The following is a 22013-nucleotide window of genomic DNA, read 5'->3' as shown; positions in this document are numbered from 1 at the left end:
ATGCAGCACGTTGGTCTTTTCTACCATCTCTCAACAGAAACTTATGAGTCATTTCGATTGGACTTTGGAGATGTCCACATCCCATTTCATAAGCTCTTAAAAGAGGCGGTGTCGGCTCCATATCTCATGAACGAGCTCCTAGCTCTTGCTGCCATACATCGGAGCACCTTGGACCCGAGCGAAGAAGCCTTTTATCTACACCAGGCGACTGAGCTACAGACGCACGCTTTATCCATACTCAACGCGATGAAACCTCAAGTCAACGACGAAACCTGCGTTCCACTTTTTCTTTTCTCTTCAATTCTCGGCTTACATGAGATGTGCAAAACTTTCATTTTCCGGGAGACCGAATTCGAGCCGTTCATGGAGAAGTTTGTTCGGTATCTTTCCTTGCATCAAGGGGTCAGAGCAATCACCAGTGGCTCATGGCACATCCTGAGTGAGAGCATTCTGAGCCCGCTTATAAAACAAGGCGAATCTGTTCTTCCTGTGGGTGCGCCTCTGGGAGAGCTCTGCTCGCCACTGCAAAATCTGATCGAGTCAGCCGACCTCCCTCATGAAGATATTGTCAGTTGTGAGCAAGCCATTTCATCATTGCAGTCTGTATTTAGTTCAGCACCTTCGGGTACGCAAGGAAAGCTCAGCATCCATTCTATCTTGGCTTGGCCTGTGATATTATGCCAGGGATACACTGACTTGTTGAGACGAAGAGAGCCACATGCCTTGGTTATTTTAGCATATTTTGGAGTCGTGGTGCATTATCGTACTGACATGTGGATGTGTGGGGATGGTGGCGCGTTTTTGGTGAACCTCATAAGTCAACATCTAGGTTATGAATGGTCTGACTGGCTGGCCTGGCCAATTCAGGCCATTTCTTAAACATGTTAGAAAAGGACTATAATAAAAAGCATCTACAATATCTAGAGTGATTTGCCAGTCATCACCGTATTCAAATTCCTGTTCACTTTCATAAAAAGTTAAATTCTGTTCATTCACGCAATAAAGTCTACTTTCCAATGTCGCATCTTCAAGCTGGAAGAGTGTGCACTTCTTACCTTCGCTTAAAAGAGATTTATTTACAATAAAGAGTATCGCAGCTGGATGGTGTCTCATAGGACGATAATCCCACATGCAGAAAGAGGTGTGCATCTTGGGTTTATACTATTTGAAAAGTGTACGAAAGGCTTCATCCGTTCATCCAGATGGGAAGCTGTTCACAGCCATGCCCAAATATCCAGCATTACAATAAACTTGAACGCGCCTAGGTGGTTACTCAATATTCAATTTACCCTGATTTATCGCCTAGTCGATGATCGCTTTCACATATTTTTATCTCGAGACGGATGTTGTGTGTTTGGCGAGTTTTAAACTCTTCCCCGTTTCAAAAACGGTTATCAAAGGACTATTCTGCCATGGAAATTCATATGTGCTAGTTTTAGTATCAAGCTCCACCCACAGGCAGCCTTTTTTTGGAGGCAAAATTCTATACGCGTATTCGAACCAGGGTAAATTTAGGTTGGCGCTAGATCTCGGGAGGAAGTGGGCCGGTATGCCCCACTATTCAGATACGCGTATGTATTTTATTTATGGAGACACTGGACTCGAAATGTTTTCACGATAAGTATTTAAATCTCTTAAATTTTCTATTCATCACGATGGCTGTATACTCACCACTACCTCTTGGTTTCATCTTTTTCTTTTCCTCTCCTCCTTTCATTCGCTTTAAACTAGGTCAAGTGATTGCCCAGCATGCATGAAATCATTTCACGCTCCTATAAATTTTGGAACTATGTTCCGTCACTGCCTGCGGCCGTCATCTTTATGCTTATATTCATGATCCTGACTGGACTTCATTCTTGGAAGTTATTCACGATGAGAACATGGTTTTGCATCTCTTTCACTCTAGGTGGCTTGTGTATGTATACACTCTACATTTTCAACCCCTGAAGACCAAATGCTAATTTACATGGCTTAGTTGAAATATTAGGATACATAGGCCGTTGTGTTTCACATGGTAATACCACCGGCATGGGGCCATATATCTTGGCAAACATATTCATTCTACTCGGTCCTACGCTCTTCGCCGCCTCCATTTACATGACCTTAGGTCGTCTTATTCGTCGCATCGGAGGAGAGCACCTTTCAGTCATTCGTGTCTCGCGTTTGACAAAGACTTTTGTCTGGGGCGACGTTTTGTCTTTCATCGTCCAAGGCAATTCCTCATCTCTCTCGGTCCTGGGGTATACTACATGGGCAAAGGTTGCAGTCATTGCTGGATTAGCAATCCAACTTATCTCATTTTCCATTTTTTGGCTCACGGCCATAATCTTTGAGAAACGCATCAACCGCTCGCCTACCCCCGAATCTCTCCTTCCCGGGATGCCCTGGAAGAAGTCATTGAATATGCTATACGCTGTTAGTGCTTTGATTATTATTCGCTCTGTTTTCCGCATTATTGAATATGTCCTTGGAAACGACGGCTACCCCTTGTCACACGAGTGGACGCTTTATATATTTGACTCTGCGCCGATGGCGATTGTCATGGTTATTTTCTTCATTTGGTATCCCAGCGATATAAAGCCGACGAAGGATCTTGAGGGAAGCATGCCCCTTGCAACTAGCTATTCGGAGGTCTGATATCTTTTGGCGTTTATATTCCACATGCTATATTCCAAGTCCTCCTTTTTTTTCTTCTGCTTTTAGATTCTCTCTTCTATAGTTTCTCTTTTTTTTTCCCCTTTAGCATTATAGAATAGCGAATTAGACTTTATTTGTGGCTTCAAACTCTTAGAAAATCTTAATCTAAACAAATTGCCGTACCGTGAAGAATAGCAATATACTGAGATTTCCACATCACCCGTTCCTTTGGCGCTTTTCAACCCGGGTGTATGCGGTGCTTCCATGTGCGCGGCTAGTCTTTGATGTCTCCAAATATCCTCATCTGGTGGAATATATCGAGGCTCGATTATACATGTAAAATTGGATTGAGACAAATCGTCTGGAAGTAAAAACTAGTTAACATACTTAAGGGAGGCACATTCAGTTCCTACAATTAGTTGGCCAAGTTGGTTATATGGCCCAACTGGATATTAGGCTTGGGGGGACGAGAACGCGGGCATGCCTAGAGTGTCACACTTCTCTAACTTAAGTACCGCGAGCCTAGGACATATCTACATATGTAGATTTAAGTTCATAGTCCTAGGACCAATTTTGACCCAATATTAACCACCTCTACCCAGACCTGAGAGAGAGGGAGAAAAGGAGAGTAGTAGAAGTAGTAGGGAACAAGTGGGCGCAGATGATGTTTTATAGGGTGATTAACGTGGGTCTAGGGAGTGAACATGCTAGAATAGGAGGTAGTTAAAATATTTTTGCTAGTGGTTATATTATGTTTAGAAACAAAAGCTACCTTTCAGATGATTAATATTGAGACGACCTAGAAGGCTTAGTATCTACAGCGACTAAAAGGTTACATTGGTAAGTGAATTGTTAAAACAGTGGGTCGAAATAGTATTAAAATAGCTTTATTAGTTGTTACTTTTACTGTTAAATATGCAGGTACTCCTATTCTACTTGTATAAAATTATTTGATATCCTGCTTATATCCACCATTATTGTTAAACGCGATTGGTGGGAAATCCAAAGCCGTACTAAATAGTAAAATCAATTTATGGCGCAGACTGGGGAAAGAGGCCAAGACTTGGTGAGCTCCTTAATTTTAAGTCATACAAGTTCTTTGCTTTGTATACATATGCAATTTGACTAATTCTCCTTCCAGTTAGCATTGTACCGGTAAAAAATTCTACAGGTAGTGATCAATTAATGTTCCGATTCGATGGCCCTTAGATCCAGATGCATGTGCACAGTGCGATATGTCAATTAATAGTCAACTCACACTAACAGCCCATTAAATACCCCGCAAGTTAGCTAGCACTACAGCATATTTAATTAACCGGTAAAATTATAGAAATTTAGGATAAAATCGATCCTCGATTAGTCCAATGCGGGGGTCAAAGGAAGCCCACCTCTTAAGGACTATAACCAGAACGACACTCCGCAAGATTGTTGATCACATTCATATGACTTTCATATAAAATCGTGGTAAACAACACAGAGAATGTTCTAGTGTGTGGCGATTTTACACTTTTTGCCTATTTTAGGACCCTAGCTTCCAATTTCCGTTTCGGGGAATTTTCAAGAACGGAGCTCTCGAAGAAACCCGGGCGTTCTGCCGACCCTGATTCGGTAATTATCCATTCATTCTTCTTTTATTTTTACTTGATCGACTTTCTGGGGCTTTATTGCTTCAACTAGCTCGTTGTATATCTGTGACTCTTATTTACCACTCACGACGTTTGGAGAGAGAATCCGGGGAACGCCACATCAATGTTTACAATCAGAGGGCTAGCCTATGGCCTATGCCTTTTATCGCTGGACTTGGGAGTATGGGCAAACGGCACACTCCCATATAAAAATCCTCATCTATCAGTCGACCAACGAGTCGCGGATTTGGTCGGACGGATGACAATCGAAGACAAAACGGCGCAGTTGATACAAGGTGTGTACTATTTGTGAGGAAGACCAGTTTGTTAGCTGGCAGAAGACTTATATTTTTTGTCTTTATTTTGACATTAGGGGATATAACGAACTGGATGAATTCTACTTCAGGCGCATTTAATGAGTCTGGGCTAGTGGAAAACATGCAGGTGAAAGCGGGGTCATTCTACGGTATGAAATATCTCCTGAAGATCTATTCTCACTATAAAAAGCAAGTCAAAGATAATTACTAATTATGCCCTTTAGTCGGATATCCTATTTCATGGGAATGGCTTACAACGAATATCCAAAAAGGACAGGACTATCTTCTTCAGAATACAACCCTGGGGATTCCAGCACTGGTTCAGACCGAAGGCATCCATGGCTTTCTTATCGGAAATGCTACCATTTTCAATTCCCCTATTGGTTATGGGTCTTCGTGGAATCGAGATGTAAGTGATCCCTATATCCACATTCCTAGACCTCTTGTTTCTCTCGCTTGAACTTAACATGGCAAATTCACAGTTGGTGCAAAAAATGGGCCAAATTATCGGACAGGAAGCACGTGCCTTGGGAGTCACTCAGTTATTTGCCCCTCTTGCTGATTTGGCTCGAGAGCTGCGTTATGGCCGAGTATAAGACCCGCTGAATTCTCGATGAACCTGGCTAATGAAGTTGTAAAGGTCGAAGAGACAACTTCGGAAGACCCATTTCTAGCAGGTGAAATTACATATCATTACATCAAGGGTTTGCAAAGCCAGAATGTATCTGCAACAGTCAAACACTTTATAGGATTCAGCAATCCCGAACAAGGGCTGAACACTGGGCCGGTCCATGGAGGTGAGAGGGAACTAAGAACAACGTAAGTCTTTCGGTCCTCTGGAAGATATGCTTTTTTTTTAACTTATGCATATCAGTTGGGCCCCGCCCTTCAAACGAGCGATCATTGATGCAGGAGCGTGGAGTATCATGAGTGCCTATCACAGGTAATCCCCCTATTATACAGTCACGTACGGATACTAACTATTGACTCTAGCTATGACGGAATTCCTGCTGTATCTGATCATCACACGCTGACAGAAATTCTGCGAGAAGAATGGGGATATGATTACTGGGTAATCAGTGACGCAGGTGGAACTGACAGGTTATGTACGGCTTTCAAGCTGTGCCAAAGTTCGCCCATTGATTCGGAAGCCATCACCCTCGCTGCTCTTCCTGCAGGAAATGATGTGGAAATGGGAGGCGGGTCGTTGTAAGAATTCCTTATTTTAGAAGCCTTTTTTTTTTTTTTTTTTTTTCCAAACCCTATTTTCTAATGACAAAATGTCACAGCAACTTTGAGAAGATACCGGAGCTAGTCAAATCTGGAAAACTCGATATCAAAACTGTCGACACAGCGGTTTCAAGACTTTTGAGAGCAAAATTCGAAATGGGTCTTTTCGAAAATCCGTATCCTGGCGCACCTTCTAGCCAATGGAGTAAGCTCATTCACACACCCGAGGCATTGAGCATAGCAAGGGACTTGGATCGAGAGTCAATAGTGCTGCTTGAAAACCACAACAACACTCTTCCATTGAAGAAAGACGGAAGTATAGCTGTGATTGGGCCCATGGCTCATGGCTTTATGAATGTGAGTTCACCACAAAAATAGTTCTATAGTCATTATTATTACACTAACGCTTTGTTGAAAGTACGGTGACTATGTAGTATACCAGAGCCAGTACCGAGGCGTTACTCCTCTTGATGGGATTAGAAATGCTGTTGGAAATTCAACAATCATCAACTATGCCCAGGGATGCGAGCGTTGGAGCAACGACCAATCCGGATTCGATGAAGCCATCGAGGCTGCAAAAAAGTCTGATGTAGCCGTTGTCGTTGTGGGTACATGGTCTCGAGATCAGCAAGAGCTTTGGGAAGGCTTAAATGCAACGTGAGTAATCTTATCTTACAGATAACACTATGATGAACGAAAGTTTCTAACACAAAAATGAAGCACTGGGGAGCATGTCGATGTGAACGATTTGCGCCTAGTTGGCGCCCAAGCTCCGCTTGTCAAAGCGATTACTGATACAGGAGTCCCCACCGTCGTAGTCTTTTCCTCCGGAAAACCGGTCACAGAGCCATGGATCTCAAACTCGACAGCGGCATTAATCCAGCAGTTCTACCCATCAGAACAAGGTGGAAATGCTTTGGCAGATGTGCTTTTCGGCGACTATAATCCGTCAGGCAAGCTGTCAGTCAGCTTCCCACGGTCAGTCGGTTCGTTGCCCATCTTTTACGACTATCTCAACTCCGGTCGGTCGATTGGAGATTCTGGATTCATTACTGCAAATGATACTATTGTCTTTGGACATCAATATGCCATTGGTTCTCCGCTCCCATGGTACGAGTTTGGATATGGTAAGAGCTATTCGACGTTTCAGTATAGTGCCGTACAGCTAGACAAAACGAAAGTCACGGCCACGGATACGGTCACGATCAGTATCGACATCAAGAACGAGGATACGACGCGCAACGCAACCGAGGTTGTTCAGGCGTACATCACAGACGAGTATGCGTCAGTGGTCGTGCCAAACCAGCAATTAAAAGGCTTCGACAAGGTCATCTTCGGGCCCGGTGAGACACGCACCGTGAAAATCCCGATCCAAGTTGGTGATCTGGGTTTGTGGAATGCTAATATGAAGTACGTCGTCGAGTCCGGGGCTTTCATTGTCCATGTAGGTAGCAGTTCGGTGAATATTCGAGCAAATGCGACCTTTTATGTGTCTTGATTCGAGAGGACCATATTGGAAGGCTTGTGCAAGATCAAATAATATTGAGAGGGATTAGTTGCTAAAACGAGTAGATATCTCTTTTAAATAAAACTGATATCAGAAACATTGATGCAATCGTGTTCTGCAAGATCAAAGTCATTCTAAATTTCTCCAAGATGTTTGATAAGATGTTAAGATATAAAACTCCTATAAAAACACAAACAACAAAATAAACTAGTGATATAAAAAAACACGCTCACAATGTCAACAACGGAGAAGATAGCCACAGTTTCGTAATTCGCCATGGCATTTAGAGGCACAACAATCAAAAGTATACACAAGAAAACCGCTGACATCAAAGCCCCCATATCTGAAAAAGAAGTTCCCTCAAAAGGGATTGGAGTGTACACAAGGAAAGCAGTAGCAAAAGGATGGAGGTACGCTGTCAGTCATTGACCACAGCGGGATATTTAACATAAAAGGAGTGTAGAGTATAGGGAAAGAACGGATTCTTTAAAGAAAACGCTCATGCAAGAGATTTTTGCGTTTTGTCTATCGGGGACCTTGATCATTTGGCTCGCCTACCACTTGTTCAAGTTTCTCGAGGCGATCTCGAACAACGCCGATCGCATAGTTCATCTCACGCTGCGATATTTGTTCATCGTCAATTTTTGAGGCCAGATATTGACTAAAGGGTTTTTGACTACGTTTCTGTGGCCGTAGCTTGGAGTCATGGTTCTGACTGCTGCCCGGGAAGCTGATCCCATCCAGCCCTACCCGATCTTCGAGCCATTTCCACAGCTCGTTCTCCTCGGCGCGCCACATCTCTTCATAAGCAGCGAGGCGCTGTGGAGGAGTCAGTTTGAGGCGAGTCATGTCGGATGATAGTACTGATGGCCCAGTCAGGCCCTTGGAGTATATGGTGAACAACAAAAATGCAATGATTCCAATCGCAACCTGAGCGCTCCAGAGTGGATTGAAAATGCTCACAACCGGTTGCAACGGACCGCGAAGAGGTTCCAGTAAACCCCATCCTTGATGATCCCTTTTGTTGGCGTCGAGAGCGGCGCTAGCAGCTGCAGCCGCCACAGCCACATTTTCGCCTGCGTCGACGGCGCCTTTCTTACGGCGACCTTTTGTTTTGGCGCCTTTTGCACCAACGGCACGGCTTTGTACTGCCGTTTTCAGAGCCCTCACGAGATCGTTACCGAAGCCCATCTGGCCATCGATAGCCGCTTTTTCAATTGGCCCTAATGTATACCGTTAGAATAGTTCGAAAAAGACAAATATTTCCCGGGGCTTACCTTTTAACCAACTCTTCCCTGTCCATTCGATGGCGCAAGACATGAAAAACTTGGTTTGGTTGTTTGCTGCCCAGGTGAAAAGATATTTCGTTTTGACCGTGAAGATGTTGCCACTAGGGACGTCAGGGGTCTGGGTTGAAAGAGTCACGAGGACCGCCTTTTCTAGATCGAGTAGATCAAGCATTTCGTTGCTGATACATTTCGTCTGCTTGGGGCCGATGGGTGCATTCAATGGCTTGATATATGAGTACTGGCGAGACTTGTTCGCATTGTTCAATCCTTTCTTGTCGTCTTCAAGTTGCAATTCGAGGGATTTCTGATCCTCCACCATAAACTTGGTCATGAAGGTTCCAGACGCGGGCCCAAATACCAGACTGTACACCTTACCCAGGGGTGCAGGGATAATATCTTCCTTGACAACTTTGTCATACCGACCTCCGGCATCATTGTATTCCGTTGCGGGGTGTGTAGACGGTCCAGGAAACTCGTTTCCATTGCCTTCAGAAGACCCAGAATTCGCGGCGACGCCTGCATCCAATGTGGCTAGGGCGGGGGCTGAGGCTGCCCCCTGGCCCAGTGCGTTCGTAGTCAGACCGGAAGCCTTTCGGCTCACTTGTTTACCTGATTCGGCATTTTTGTTTTCGGTCATGGTATCCTCACCGCCATCTTCTGAGCTGTCGTCCTCGTTGTCCTCGTCCTCATCGTAAATTTCATCTTCATCCTCCAAATCACTAGCAACATCGCTTTCGTTGGCCTTCTCAGTCTTGTCACCAAGACCTTCGTCGATCCTCATACCATTGAGATAGCTTCGTAATGAAGGGTGATTGATTTTCCATATGTTGACCATCAAGTCGTATGTTGCTTCGCGGCTAAGCAAGCTGCGGAAGGTATGTCGAGAATGTAGAGTTTGAATGGCGATTGCATTTGGAAATACCATGGCGGTATTCTCCTTCTCAATGGCGACAATCTCATCAAAGCTGATGACTAAGGTTGTTACAAAACCCAGGATGTTGCTCGAGAAACAAATGTGGCCTTCAGATATGTAGATTCGACCAGCAAGGATGATATCACGCTGCAACGCACAGCTATAATCCTCTATCAAAAAATCGTCCTCGGGGACGCTTCGGAAGAGCTGGTGGTATTCACGGTTGCGCTTTTTGCTTGCAACAGCAAAACCAGTCAAACGTGGCGCCGTTGAGTTTCCATTCGGCAATCCCAGTGATACTGCGTTTAGTCCGATAGCACCTATAGTGGACCCGGTCGCTCCTGAAGAACGGCGATGACGGCGAGCTAGCCGGCTGCGCACACTTCCGGTACGTCTCAAGCTATTTGGTGTCTCGCCTTCAATTGTGCTCCCCCCTGGCGGTGTGTGCTCTCCGCTGGTTTGTTTGGTCAAGGGAAGTCCAATCGACTTTTGTTCACCGCCCTCTTCCGGCGTAGATCCTGCAGGGGTGGATGCGAGCTCGGATGGTTTCTCGTATGCCATTGATACGGCCCTAGCTGCTCGCAAATCTTCAATACGAGCCGACATCTGATCCCTCTTTGTCGCTTGGCTATCTGTTGACGTGTCGGGTTTGGTAATCACAACTCCGTCTTTTGTTGTCACAACACCGCCAGCCGCGGAGTCTACATCCAAATGGCTAAAGTCCAAATCCCCAGTACCAAGAGTGTTGACCGCGAGTTCCCTTTTCGCATCCTCGCTAGCATCTTGCGATGCTGGATCCGCATGTGCTTCTTTTTCACCCTCTGCAATCACATCTGTAGAAGTCTGGTCCTTATCCATATCGGTTGGCGAGGTGACACTGCGGTTTTTATTTGGACCACCCAGACTACCGCTGAGTGAGGAAGCAGCATTCTGGGCCGCCGAAAGTACCGAAGAGAAAAATCCATTCTGGGCGCCTGACGGCGAGCGAGAACCCATAGCCCTAGTCTCTTCGATCATAGGCGTCAGAATTGTCGATTGTGATAGCTTGCTCGGAGGATGAGAAACAGCTCCGGCGGATCTTACGCGACGGTGAGATATCATGTTCCCCGACGGACTGACCACTGTTCCAGGGGGGAATTCTGCACCTTTGGACTTGATAGATTCCGGTGAATCTGTCAGCTGAGGAGCAAACCCATTGCTGGAATCAGTTGGTGTAGGCGGTGTGACAGTAGTTACGACTCTCGCAACATCTCTTGCGGTAGGTGTTTTGACAGAACTTGTACTAGCAGGTGACTGGGGTTTCGGGGGCGGAACAGAGTCAACGATGATCGGCTTTGGTAGCGGAGGTGGTGGGCTTTGCGAACGCTTCCCAGCTCGTCTCTCGGACAGGCTGCTTCGCCGACTATTGGCGAAGATACTTTGTGATTTCCTTCCTTGACTCTCGCTAGATTGGGATGATTCTCGGTCGGGGCTCACACCTGGGCTCTTCTTACTCTGTGAAGGCTTGAATGCATCTTTCAATCGTCTCCCGGGGGAGACACTTTGTTTCCTGGAACTATCTGATGGAGGGCCAGATATTGTGGCCGTGAATCCAAGATGGCCGGGGGAAGAGACTTCTGGGGCAGAAATGCTATGGCGCCGCGAGGGCGATGTCGAAGAGGCCGAACGAGTATCGTCCGTGTCGTCCACTGGCGTGGTCTTTATCAATGGAGACGATGTAGTCAAATAACCAACGTGAGAATCTTGTGACGTCAGAGGAGGCGTGCTATCATAGCATATTCGTTAGCTTCCTTGAGGTCTAAAAAATACAGTATGCTTATTTGAGACCGGTTGTCAACTCACTGGTCGGTTTCCGAATCATCGGTCAACAGGTTGATGCTAACATTACTCTGGTTAAAGCCGGCAGTATTTCCACGGGATTCAGAAGGGACAAATTCCTCCGAGGGTAGCGGTGGAAAAGGACCCGGTTCGTCATCGTCGCCCTCCACCAAGGAATCAGCAGATGGGATAGATTCTATAGTTTTGTTGTTGTTGTTGTTCTTCTTCTTCCTACGAGAGGTAAGAAGTTTCGATAACCGATTGGGCGAGTCCTCCACCGTCAGCTCACCACCACCGGCGGTTGCTGGGCGTTTGTCTAGCGTCGAGTCGGCTGATGAGCGGTCATTGCTTCGAGCGGAACCCTGGGTACTCTCGGTTTCATGTGTCGTCTGGCTCCGATTCGACCGTGAGAAAACCTTCTTCAAACCGCCGGAATGATGAGAATTTGTCGACAATTCCTGGGCGTCATCCATGAGGCAGGCGGCCGGGGCTTCCCCGCCGGGTTGTAGTTAAGGCTGTGCAAAGACAGGCGTCGTTTGGGTCAATCGGCTGTTTCTTTTTCTCCAAATCAGACCATAGGTCTCGCAGATATCCGGTGTCTCGTTCTGTGTCTATAGAAGTGCAATAGGTTATTATTCGTCGGCCAGGGGAGGGCGCGATGAGCAAGCGTACCTTGACGGGAGGTCAGTTTAGCTGATGCAACATTTCCCCCATTCCGATGCCGATGCCGATTGATAGCGATTGTCGTCTCGTCAGGAGAAGAGTCTCGTGTTTCGATAATGATATAATGCAGCAAATGCGATGGAAAGGAGATGGAAGCAGGCGGTGGGAGGAGACGAGCAATGATGCTTGTTGGCTGACTAGTCTGGCCTTTGGCAGACAACTCCAGCTCTCGGCGTCGAGTTGATGGTGGCCAATGACTGCAACTAAAGCAGCTAGTTAATTAGCAGCAGCAGCAGCGCAGGCGCCGGGGGCTGTTTTTGGCTCCAGTTTTTCTGCTCTGACGCTTTGGTCTAGAAGGGTTTAGCACGGCGAGGCGTCCGTTGACTCCGTTGGGTGACGAGGTACGGTGGGGAGATCGCCGAGAGAGGGGGAATTCAGGGATGGATAGATGGACCTGCACCATAACTATTCTTTGCGATGGGACAGAGTGCGGCGATGGGTCACGGTCAATGCGAGCACAGTGACGATGTGGTTGGAGAGAGTATTAGTTTGTCGGTCCACGACGTAATGGTTCAAGGACGACCGCGGCAGGCGTGGCTAGCCGCCGTTGCTTCCACATGACCTGTGCAACTCGTAAGTGGTAACTTACACCGTTTTGGCATCTACCTACGATGGCACGTACGACACACGACACTCGAGAATCACATCGACATCAACGCTACCCAGGGTGAACAAACTACAGCTACCGTGTGTTTGCCTTGGCTTGCTTAATCCGTCATTCGCAGACACCACCGTGACAATCATCCAGCTCCCCGCACCTCCAAATCTCTCCGTTTGCGTCTTCCGCCAGATCTATATAAGTTTTTTCTTGGTCCACTTTCTAAGTCCGCATGAGGATACGCTTTGTTTCGACAGTTCCCAGGAGCTCTTTAGGATTCAGCACATTATCTGGTGGTCTTTTTGGGCGCAGTCGAAATGGAGGCCGTTCCTCTGACTTTGGTACCAAGCCTACTCTTGTTAGTTAGACCTGACGACTAACGGCGTACCCTGATACAGGCACACACCCATGCGCGCAATGCCGTGCTCGAAACTCGCAAGTCAAATCCAGTGGCAGCTAGTGAAGAGCATGACTTGGCTGCTGGAGAGTTCGCAACTGCCTCCCAGAATTGCGTGGACACTTATGTGTGTGGATGACTTCCTTGCGCCTTTTGCTATAATCTTGCTGACGAGCTGTTTCTTGGGAAATAGGCGCTACGCACCTTGAAACTACTTGAAGAAGAACATAAGCGACTCGCCGTTATTTTGCGCTCTCAACATGAGCATCCCACCCGCCCGACGTCCCCGGAGCGCTCTACAACAACCTCACCCTTGACATCACACCACAGAACTGGCCAGGTCGAATCCTCTGCGTCCAAAGCTGTACCGATAGTTGCACAGTCTACACAGGCGGGAGATTTGCCGCAACAGCCTCCAAGACTTCCTGGGCATAATCGGCAGTTGCAGAGAGATTCTTCGTCAATCGCCAGCAACCTCGCCTCTGCCCGGGGAATCCCACGTCGAAGCTCCCCGGCATCACCGACATTGTCTGCGCAGCACGCTGGAGGCCAGCTGACTGACTCACCCGGGCGGGCAAAAACAGCAGAAGGGAGAGCACGAGAGCGCAGTAGCCGTGTCGTACCAACTTCCAAACAACCACGATCGCCTTCATCGGTCAGCCCAACAGAAATAAAAGCGCAGCAGTTTGCTCCTGTTGACGCTCATGGGCAGCAATCGGCACCAGGACGTCTGTTGGCTTCTGACCAACCGTTTCAGCGATTCTACTCGACATTTGAAGGCCTCATTTCCAAGATATCAGCACCTTTGGCCTTTGCTGGTCTTCCTCTAGGAACCGATAACAGCGATTTTTTTCGCCAGAAGAAATCCTCGGCGGAACCAAAAGTTGACCGCAACAACGCAACCTCGGATCGCCCCAGTGCGGCTGCTGAACCCGACGTCAATCACCTATTCTCCCGAGCTGCTTTGAGAGCAGTACGGGATTCCAATGGAGGCATCCCAAACAACGCAGCAGAATCGTTCTACGTTGTGCCAACGACAGGCGGCACGGTCTCATATGCTGGCATCCTGTCCCGCGCCGAGAAGGAAGCTCGCCGCAACAGCATGGATGACGGCGGCGACGAAGACTTTGTCGACGCACGCGAAACACCACCATCGCCCGAAATGCTACAGAATATGGTAGCCAGTAAGACCAGAAGCTCGCACGGCAGCGGGGGATATGATTATAAGAGTACCAAGACACTGGAGGAGCTACATGTCGAGAACGAAGCTCTAAAACAGCTGTCCGACCAACTCTCCAAACGGCTTCACATGTGGGAAGTCAACGCGCAATCGTCGTCCATGGCCTTGCAACAGTCTCTCAAAGCCATCCATCATCACCAGCATTACAATACGTCGTCCCCAACCGCATCTTCAGCGATTCCTCCACCAGCAGTAGCAGCAGCAACAGCGGTAGGAACACTCCCAAACGAACACGAAAAACGAATCAAAGATCTCGAAGACGCAGTCCGCCGCCGCGAAAAGGAAATCGACAAGGTATCGCATGAAAACGAGAAACTCAAGGTCGTTTTGACTCGATACCGTGAGAGATGGGAAAAACTCAAAGAAGGAGCCAAAACGCGGAGGAACGCAGAGGCAACAACAACAAGTATCGCCAGTCCCATGGCGACTCCGACGTTGCTACAGCAGCAAGGTGACGATGATATTCCTGGAACGCCAAAGAGTTCAGGCGGTGATGATGCGGGGGATTCTTGATGTACGAATATTGTTATTTTTTTCTCTCCATGTGTATGCAGGGTTATGGGCCGGGTGGTACACGTAGTATGAAGCCATGTAAAAGCAATCTAGGGTTTCGGTTTATCAATTAATTAATAACAATAGGTTACGTTGCCATACCGCGAATTCCAACCGAGAAAGTGACCAAAAGTTCCGGTATTTTTGTATTAAACGACGTATTTCTAAGTAAATGACCGGCAAGAAAAATAAAATACACATATATGTATACAAAAAGTCATCAATTAATCTCGTACTCGGCGGGGGGTATCATAAGCAAGGTTCGCGAGAGATTATATATATGTCAGATATTTGTCAACTCAAGTTCCTGCATAAGGGTCAGGCTCGTTTTCTTCTTGGTGCTGCTCCTCTTCTCTTCGTTTCCGTTTTTCCACTTTTTTCATGGCCTCGCTCGTGAGGCCCTGGCGGAACATACGTTCGATGACATCTTTCTTCCGGCTCATACGATCTCCGACGGAAATCAAGACACCGCCGGTGATGTTGCATGTGATGGAGCAGCACAGAATGACGGTAGTCAATGCAAATGGGCGAACGTGGTAGCTGATGCCCCATGTACACGCTCCAAGGGCGATTTGGAACAGGGAATGACAATCTAACAGCACAACGATGGCGACAAGAATTCGCAGGGGGAAGGCGTGGTGAGTAGAGGTCTCGTGGGGTTTGTAGAAAGTATGTGATCTTGCGAATTTTTTCTGGTGGTGGTCCAGCCTGTATTGTTGGAGAGGGCTGAGAACTGAATACTCTGCACCCCGGTCTTCTTCTTCTGCGCTCTTCTCAACATCGGCCTCGGCATCGCCATCCTCTGCGCGGCGTATTGGCAAGTCGTTCTTGTCTTGCAACTTTGGAAGAGTACGCTTTTTTCGGAGCTTCCACGTCAAATGATGATAGTGAGCGATGAAGATCATATGATAAGTGTCGACAGCTCGAAATGGGGCCAGCCCATCTCCCATAACAGCAAACAGAGCCACAAGGACGTTATCGATGACATTGATAATGTATAATTGTCGTCCGCCGACGTTGATCCAGCCTAGAATATTTTAGTCAATAACAGTCAAGAGACTAAGAATAAACAAAAGACATACCAATCAAGAAAAGAACCCAAGCAAGACCGAAGAGAGTGATCAAGGTGGCATACAAAGTCACAAAAAATCCAAGAGCTAGGCGTTGTTAGCTTTCTTCGTAGAGCAGCGAGACAAAAACTAGTCTACTTACGTTTCCGAACATACTGCCCAAACCCCCTCATAGCTCGTTTGAATTTCGACCGGCGCGAATGAAGCATATGGCGTACATGGTCGTTGAGCTCCTCGACATCCTGCTTGCTCCAGCCGCTCAAAGTAACACCTTCTGGTAGTATGGCAAAGTGGCTTTCGCCTAGAACGGAGGTTACAGAGCTAACTGTGAGCGGGCGAGTCGGATGAGGCTCAAAATAGTCTTTTCCTGCGCCTTCTTCGGCAATCCTTTCTTCTTCAGTCCTCCGTTCAGGCGGTTGGCCTTCGGGGATATCAGCAGGTCGTCGGGTAAGAGTATATGTTGGCATGCGATTGAGTAGGCTTCCGAGATCAGGAATAAAGAGAGAGTTCTGAACATTGGTCAAAGTGGAAAGCGTTGCAACCTCCGGATCTAATAAGTCACTCGGGTTAGTCATGGAATGGCAAGCAGGGTATATCAAACTTACCAATCACGTCCAAAAGATCAACTATTCGGGAGTCATATTCATCACGGGCAAGAGAGCGCTGAGGAAGGTCCGCTCCACTAACGGTGGAAGCGCGATTCCGACCAAAAGCAGACAAAGCCGCGTTACTTGCGCGTCGAAGCATCCGTGTCCTACCTTGACTCGTTCCAGGCCGTTGCGATTCTGCTGTCGATCGGTCGTCGGGGGCAGGAGGCAAGGCTTCTGACTCTGGTGCTAGGCGCGACTCTGGTGCTAGGCGCTCGGCGGTATTGAAGTCTATAGACGGCCGACCAGTCTCTTCCTTCACGGGCGACATGTACTGCTGCGACGATTTCGTCCTAACAGCGGGGGGTATGACGAGAGGAGACGCCGAATAGCGACCGGGGCGCGGCTCCGAATTGCTACGACGGCGGTTCGCTTGCCATGCATCGTCATCGACATTTTGGGTGCCAGGCAGAGGTTCCTCTGCAGTCGATCCCGCGAGAGCACTTGGAGCGGCAGCCTGTGCGTTTTCGATGGCAGCTTGCTGGTCAATGGAGGAGAGCGAAGACAGACGGCGTAGTCGAATACTGGGCTGTCGAGGCCGTTGCCGCGCGGAACGGACCCTCGTTGCCGGCTGCTGCTGCGATGCGGTCTCCTCCGGCAGGGAGGGGAAAGCCTCTTGCGGAGGCTGGAGGTTTGAATTGGCACTGCTGTCAGCGGTATCCTCGGCCTGCTCAATTCGATCCATGGCGGCGAGACACGAGCAATAGAGAAAGCGGTGTTCCAGGGAGGAAGAGGAAAAAACTCGCGGTTTTAAGTCGCGGGCGGCGAGACTCTAGTCATAGTCGCACAGGGAGAGAGATTGAGCCACCTGACTAAGCTCGAAGCAGCGCGCAAATCACAGGCGCCAAACCCGATCGGGCGAGGATCCGCAACGGGGGTCAAAAGGCTTGTCATAAGCAGGTTATCTAGATATTAATATTAATAAGAACAGAGAATCTTGGAGTCTACGTCATGCCACATATGGGTTAGGGTTGTTAGTAACTTGTTACTAATGCTATTGGGTGTCTTCTGCTCCGATCGACGTTGACCCTGAGCTACATGCAGTATCAAGTTATTAGCCATGGTCCGATAAATCAAATTGATGGCGGGTTTGTAGGTGACGTAAACGCGGTGAGGATTATTGATCAACAGCACGCTCTAGCGACAAGAAAAATCAATAAATAATATACAATAATATAAAATAAAATAATAGCGGGGCAAGAGTATAAAGTGAAACACATATGTCAACTAGTGGCTAGAAAGAATAGTTTCGGAAGGGGAGTTGACTATTGCATGGAAGATAGTGCATATAAATACATATATATATATATATATACATTGAATGGTGTCTCGATATAATCAAGACGAAGATGAGTCATCAGACACGTGATGGCATACACCGCTGTCTTTCCGCAGGTAATATTGAATACATATGCAGGTATCGGTACGGTCAATACAGGTACAGTTGATGCCCTGTTGACCCGTTCAGTGTAAAACTTCACAGAAAAAACAACACCGCGGGCAGGTGGGTCCGGGGCCACCAATCAGCGTGCGGCTCTGGCACGAGCTGTCGACCGCCACTCGTCCCGTCCGGGCCTAGCGCGCATCCTCGGTCGCTGCTGCCCTTTTTTGCACTTCTCCTTTCCGCCAGGCCCAGCCCGAACTTCCTCTTCTTCTCTCCCCAGACCTTCAAGCATCGTTTCTCGTTTCTCCATCAACACGCTCATCCCCCCCCCTCTGTATCTAGGGCACCAAGCTACCCTTTTCCTCCCTCAAGTCAATCTCCCACCAACAAGGCAGCCTCCCGCTACCTGAGTCGTTTTCCTACACACCGGTCCGTTCCAGTCACCAGCTCTTCTTTTGAATCCTTTCGTCAACACCTCCACAAAAAACGACCCCCGTGTCCTCAGCCTAAACATGTCTACTGCCGCAGACAACCTCGCCGACACCCTGGCTTCTACCACCCTCAACGACACCAACGGCGCTGCCCAGGCTGATGCCGCCGCTGCAAGTGCCGACGAGGGTCGTCGGCTGTACATTGGGAACCTCGCGTATGCGACCACTGAGGGAGAACTCAAAGAGTTCTTCACCGGCTACACCATGTAAGTGCAACCTTAGCTTCGTGTTATTCGCCCCTGTTTGATACAACCCCCATCGGATTTGTGGGTGTTGCTATTTATGCCAGCTGTGTTATCCCCGCACTGTGCGGAGGCTAAACAAAGCCTTCCTTAAAAAGCTGTCATCCTACAACCCTTGCTCCTCTCTTTTCCTTTCTTTCTGCCTATTTTTGCTGTCATCATCATCAGAGTATCACAACTGACAAACCCGATAGTGAGAGTGTTGCCATTCCCGTCAATCCCCGCACCAACCGCCCCGTTGGCTATGCCTTCGTCGACCTTGCCACTGCCCAGGAGGCCCAGGACGCCATCCAGAACCTCTCTGGCAAGGAAGTCCTCGAACGCAAGGTGTCTGTCCAAGTCGCTCGCAAGCCCGAGCCCGCCGAGGCCAAGGAAGGTGCAGTGAGTGGAGGTGAAGGTGGCAGCGGAGGCGAAGGCCGCAAGCGGGGATCTGGCCGTGGACGCGGCCGTGCTCGTGGTCGTGGTGGCCGTTTCGCCCGCGGTGGTCGGGCTCGCAATGACGCTACTGTAAGTTTTTGATTAGATATTCGCATTCTTATTTGTTTCCGAGCAATTTACTGATTTGGGGAAAAACAGGGCGAAGAGGGTGAGGTTGCCGATGTGACCACTGCTCCTGGCCAAGCTGAATCTGTGACTGAAGCCGCCGTCGACGCCGAGGGCAAGAACCGTGCTCCTCGTACCCAGAAGCAGCGCGGTCCTCCTGAGGATGGCATTCCTTCAAAGACCAAGGTCATGGTTGCCAATCTTCCTTACGATCTCAGTGAAGAGAAGGTTCGATCATCCCATTCATTGCAATAAATTCTTCCAAAGCTAACCCTTGTAAAGCTCAAGGAACTTTTCCAGGAATACGAGCCTGTTTCGGCTAAGATCGCCCTGCGCCCAATTCCTCGCTTCATGATCAAGAAGCTCCAGGCCCGCAACGAGCCCCGCAAGGGCCGTGGCTTTGGATTCGTCACTCTGGGCTCCGAGGCTCTTCAGGAGAAGGCTGTCCAGGACATGAACGGCAAGGAGATTGAAGGCCGCGAAATTGCCGTCAAGGTCGCCATCGACAGCCCTGGCAAGGAGGACATTATCCCTGGTGAAGGTGTCGAAGGTGCCGAAGGCGTTGAAGGTGCTGAAGCTGAAGCCGCACCAGCTGAGGAGACCCCCGCCCCTGCTGCTGCCTAGGCCTTTGTCAAGCATCAATTAACGAACAGGGGATGTTACAAGACTTGCCATGCAGAAGTCATTACAATTTTATGGTAGCTACTCACTACAGAAGTGGAAGGTGTCTTGTAGTTGACATGTCTTACAAGTGATGAATTTAGCCTTTATTATTGTGTGTCTGCGTGTTTGACACACTGCGGCTCAGAAACCAGGCATTTGATCTTGTCCATATGGACTTGAGAAATCATTTTATTAATTTCTATTATTTCCATTCACTTGTATCATAATAAGACATTAGACATTGATTCTGTTTTAAGGGAACATTGTACCCATTTCTCGTAGAAGTAAGCTCTTCACGTAAACTTCACACCAACAAATATACACAAAATCGACGACGACACGGTTTATTACAGGCAAAGAATTGCATCAACAATATTTTTATCATGTAGTTTAAAGATGAGAGGCATTATTATGAGGCCCTCGTTTGGCATGTGATAAAAAGCACGTGCCATGGTTCCCGTCATAGCCATTGGAACAGACTAAGCCGGTTCTCGACCTTTATCCACACCAACGAGTCCACTTCATCCAAGCACACCCCTGGAGATAGCAGACGACCGGGAATGCGAAGGCGAAAGTGCTAGCTGCTATACATATTGTTTATTTATCTGGATACTCCTCCCTCATAGTCTTCAATTGCGACACTGGACTCTATTGTTTTTTTAGCTCTATCAAGTGCGAACGAACGTCCGGCTGCCCAAGATGTCCAAAATGTGGGAAGTCGACCCCGAGACAAGGGCTAAGGTATGAATAAACCTCGCATTATGAACATGTGCTATATCAAATTTTGTGTGCTAATCGCCTTTTTTCTTCTTCTTTAGCTCCTTCAAATCTCCAAGACGAATGGGAACGACCGCTGTTGTGACTGCGGAGCACCGTCACCGCAATGGGTAAATCCAATTCCTAGGACTTTAGTGTTTGAAAGTATTGTTTGTTGAAGTGCTGACTTGTGGACGATTTCGATTAGGCGTCGCCGAAATTCGGTATATTCATCTGCCTGAACTGTGCTGGCACTCATCGCGGCCTCGGTGTACACATTTCGTTCGTTCGATCCATCACCATGGACGCCTTTAAGAACGCCGAAATCCAGCGTATGGATAAAGGCGGAAACGATACGTGGAAGAAATTCTATGACGAGCACGCCATCGTTGTCTCAGAGGGTCGCACATTCGAGGACTCGACGATCAAGGAACGATATGATAGTGAGGTGGGCGAAGAGTACAAGGATCGACTGGCAGCCAATGCCGAGGGCAAGGAATATGTCCCCGGAGAGAGAAAGAAGAAACAACCGTCACCTGCTTCAATCCCAGAGAATATTTCGAGGTCAGGCACCCCGCTACAAGGTGGACGCGCTTCACCAGCATCTTTCGGCAGCGCGCCCACGCAGAAAGAACGCAACGAGGCGTATTTTGCAAAGATGGGGAATGACAATGCGACCCGGCCCGATGGCCTAGCTCCTTCGCAGGGTGGGAAATATAGTGGCTTCGGTGGCGGACTTCCGGTATCCAGTACTCCGCGTCAAGAAGGACCAGTGCCTGGGTTTGAGGATTTCCAAAAGGATCCCGTGGCAGCATTTTCCAAGGGTTTCGGGTGGTTTACTTCGGCCGTTGGAAAGAGTGCCAAAACTGTGAATGACGCTTATATACAGCCTACAGCCAAGTCGGTACGTATTATTACACACCCTATAATATCCTGGGGGAATGATCTTTTTTTAACTTGTTACTGTAGCTCGCCGAGTCAGAATTTGCAGCCCAAGCCCGACTTCAGGCCGCACAACTTGGCCAGAACTTGCAAACAGGCGCAAAGGGTGCGGCTGATCAATTCAACCGCTTTGTCGAGGGCCCCGACGCACCTGGTACACAGCGACGTTATCAGCCCGAGCGCCAGGATTTCTGGGACGACCTTTCATCGCTTGGAGAGCAGAAGACCAACCAACAAAAGAGGCAGTCTGGGTCTATCGGAACGACGGCCCTGAGGCACACGCCATCTTCTTCGACCACGTCAGCTTCAAGGCTTAATCCGGCTACGGGCGTTGCATCTACGATACCTAATGCGCCGAGCAAAGAGAAAGACGACTGGGGAGAGGAGTGGTAGGGTAATAGATGCATGTCGTTCATTGACCCTTTTTAG

General features: G+C 48.2%; 8 protein-coding genes across 8 annotated transcripts; 6 read left to right on the top strand and 2 right to left on the bottom strand.

The window, feature by feature from the left end:
* TRUGW13939_08137 (uncharacterized protein) lies at nucleotides 1–879 on the top strand (the record flags this gene model as incomplete). The annotated part of the gene is made up of 1 exon (XM_035491273.1): nucleotides 1–879. One exon carries the CDS (start codon nucleotides 1–3, stop codon nucleotides 877–879), a length of 879 nt encoding a protein of 292 aa, XP_035347166.1.
* Nucleotides 880–1749: 870 nt separating this feature from the next.
* TRUGW13939_08136 (uncharacterized protein) lies at nucleotides 1750–2637 on the top strand (the record flags this gene model as incomplete). Its single annotated transcript, XM_035491272.1, has 2 exons — nucleotides 1750–1915; nucleotides 1976–2637. The coding sequence occupies 2 exons, from the start codon at nucleotides 1750–1752 to the stop codon at nucleotides 2635–2637; spliced, it is 828 nt and encodes a 275-aa protein (XP_035347165.1).
* Nucleotides 2638–4386: 1749 nt separating this feature from the next.
* Nucleotides 4387–7307, top strand: TRUGW13939_08135 (uncharacterized protein; the record flags this gene model as incomplete). Its single annotated transcript, XM_035491271.1, has 10 exons — nucleotides 4387–4558; nucleotides 4636–4728; nucleotides 4804–4988; nucleotides 5062–5169; nucleotides 5220–5398; nucleotides 5454–5522; nucleotides 5573–5788; nucleotides 5869–6166; nucleotides 6228–6466; nucleotides 6530–7307. The coding sequence occupies 10 exons, from the start codon at nucleotides 4387–4389 to the stop codon at nucleotides 7305–7307; spliced, it is 2337 nt and encodes a 778-aa protein (XP_035347164.1).
* A 534-nt stretch (nucleotides 7308–7841) lies between these two features.
* On the bottom strand, nucleotides 7842–11809 carry TRUGW13939_08134 (uncharacterized protein; the record flags this gene model as incomplete). Its single annotated transcript, XM_035491270.1, has 3 exons — nucleotides 7842–8539; nucleotides 8594–11283; nucleotides 11361–11809. 3 exons carry the CDS (start codon nucleotides 11807–11809, stop codon nucleotides 7842–7844), a joined length of 3837 nt encoding a protein of 1278 aa, XP_035347163.1.
* A 1165-nt stretch (nucleotides 11810–12974) lies between these two features.
* TRUGW13939_08133 (uncharacterized protein) lies at nucleotides 12975–14807 on the top strand (the record flags this gene model as incomplete). The annotated part of the gene is made up of 3 exons (XM_035491269.1): nucleotides 12975–12998; nucleotides 13056–13181; nucleotides 13248–14807. 3 exons carry the CDS (start codon nucleotides 12975–12977, stop codon nucleotides 14805–14807), a joined length of 1710 nt encoding a protein of 569 aa, XP_035347162.1.
* A 338-nt stretch (nucleotides 14808–15145) lies between these two features.
* Nucleotides 15146–17248, bottom strand: TRUGW13939_08132 (uncharacterized protein; the record flags this gene model as incomplete). Its single annotated transcript, XM_035491268.1, has 4 exons — nucleotides 15146–15873; nucleotides 15929–16003; nucleotides 16059–16466; nucleotides 16522–17248. The coding sequence occupies 4 exons, from the start codon at nucleotides 17246–17248 to the stop codon at nucleotides 15146–15148; spliced, it is 1938 nt and encodes a 645-aa protein (XP_035347161.1).
* Nucleotides 17249–18459: 1211 nt separating this feature from the next.
* Nucleotides 18460–19847, top strand: TRUGW13939_08131 (uncharacterized protein; the record flags this gene model as incomplete). The annotated part of the gene is made up of 4 exons (XM_035491267.1): nucleotides 18460–18644; nucleotides 18875–19187; nucleotides 19257–19451; nucleotides 19506–19847. The coding sequence occupies 4 exons, from the start codon at nucleotides 18460–18462 to the stop codon at nucleotides 19845–19847; spliced, it is 1035 nt and encodes a 344-aa protein (XP_035347160.1).
* Nucleotides 19848–20585: 738 nt separating this feature from the next.
* On the top strand, nucleotides 20586–21977 carry TRUGW13939_08130 (uncharacterized protein; the record flags this gene model as incomplete). Its single annotated transcript, XM_035491266.1, has 4 exons — nucleotides 20586–20627; nucleotides 20705–20773; nucleotides 20851–21546; nucleotides 21612–21977. The coding sequence occupies 4 exons, from the start codon at nucleotides 20586–20588 to the stop codon at nucleotides 21975–21977; spliced, it is 1173 nt and encodes a 390-aa protein (XP_035347159.1).
* Between the last annotated feature and the right edge of the window lie 36 nt (nucleotides 21978–22013).

The sequence above is a fragment of the Talaromyces rugulosus genome, chromosome IV (assembly GCF_013368755.1).
Source record: "Talaromyces rugulosus chromosome IV, complete sequence".
NCBI lineage: Eukaryota > Fungi > Ascomycota > Eurotiomycetes > Eurotiales > Trichocomaceae > Talaromyces > Talaromyces rugulosus.
Note: the sequence above shows the minus strand (reverse complement) of the source record. Positions and strands in the feature narration are given on the sequence as shown.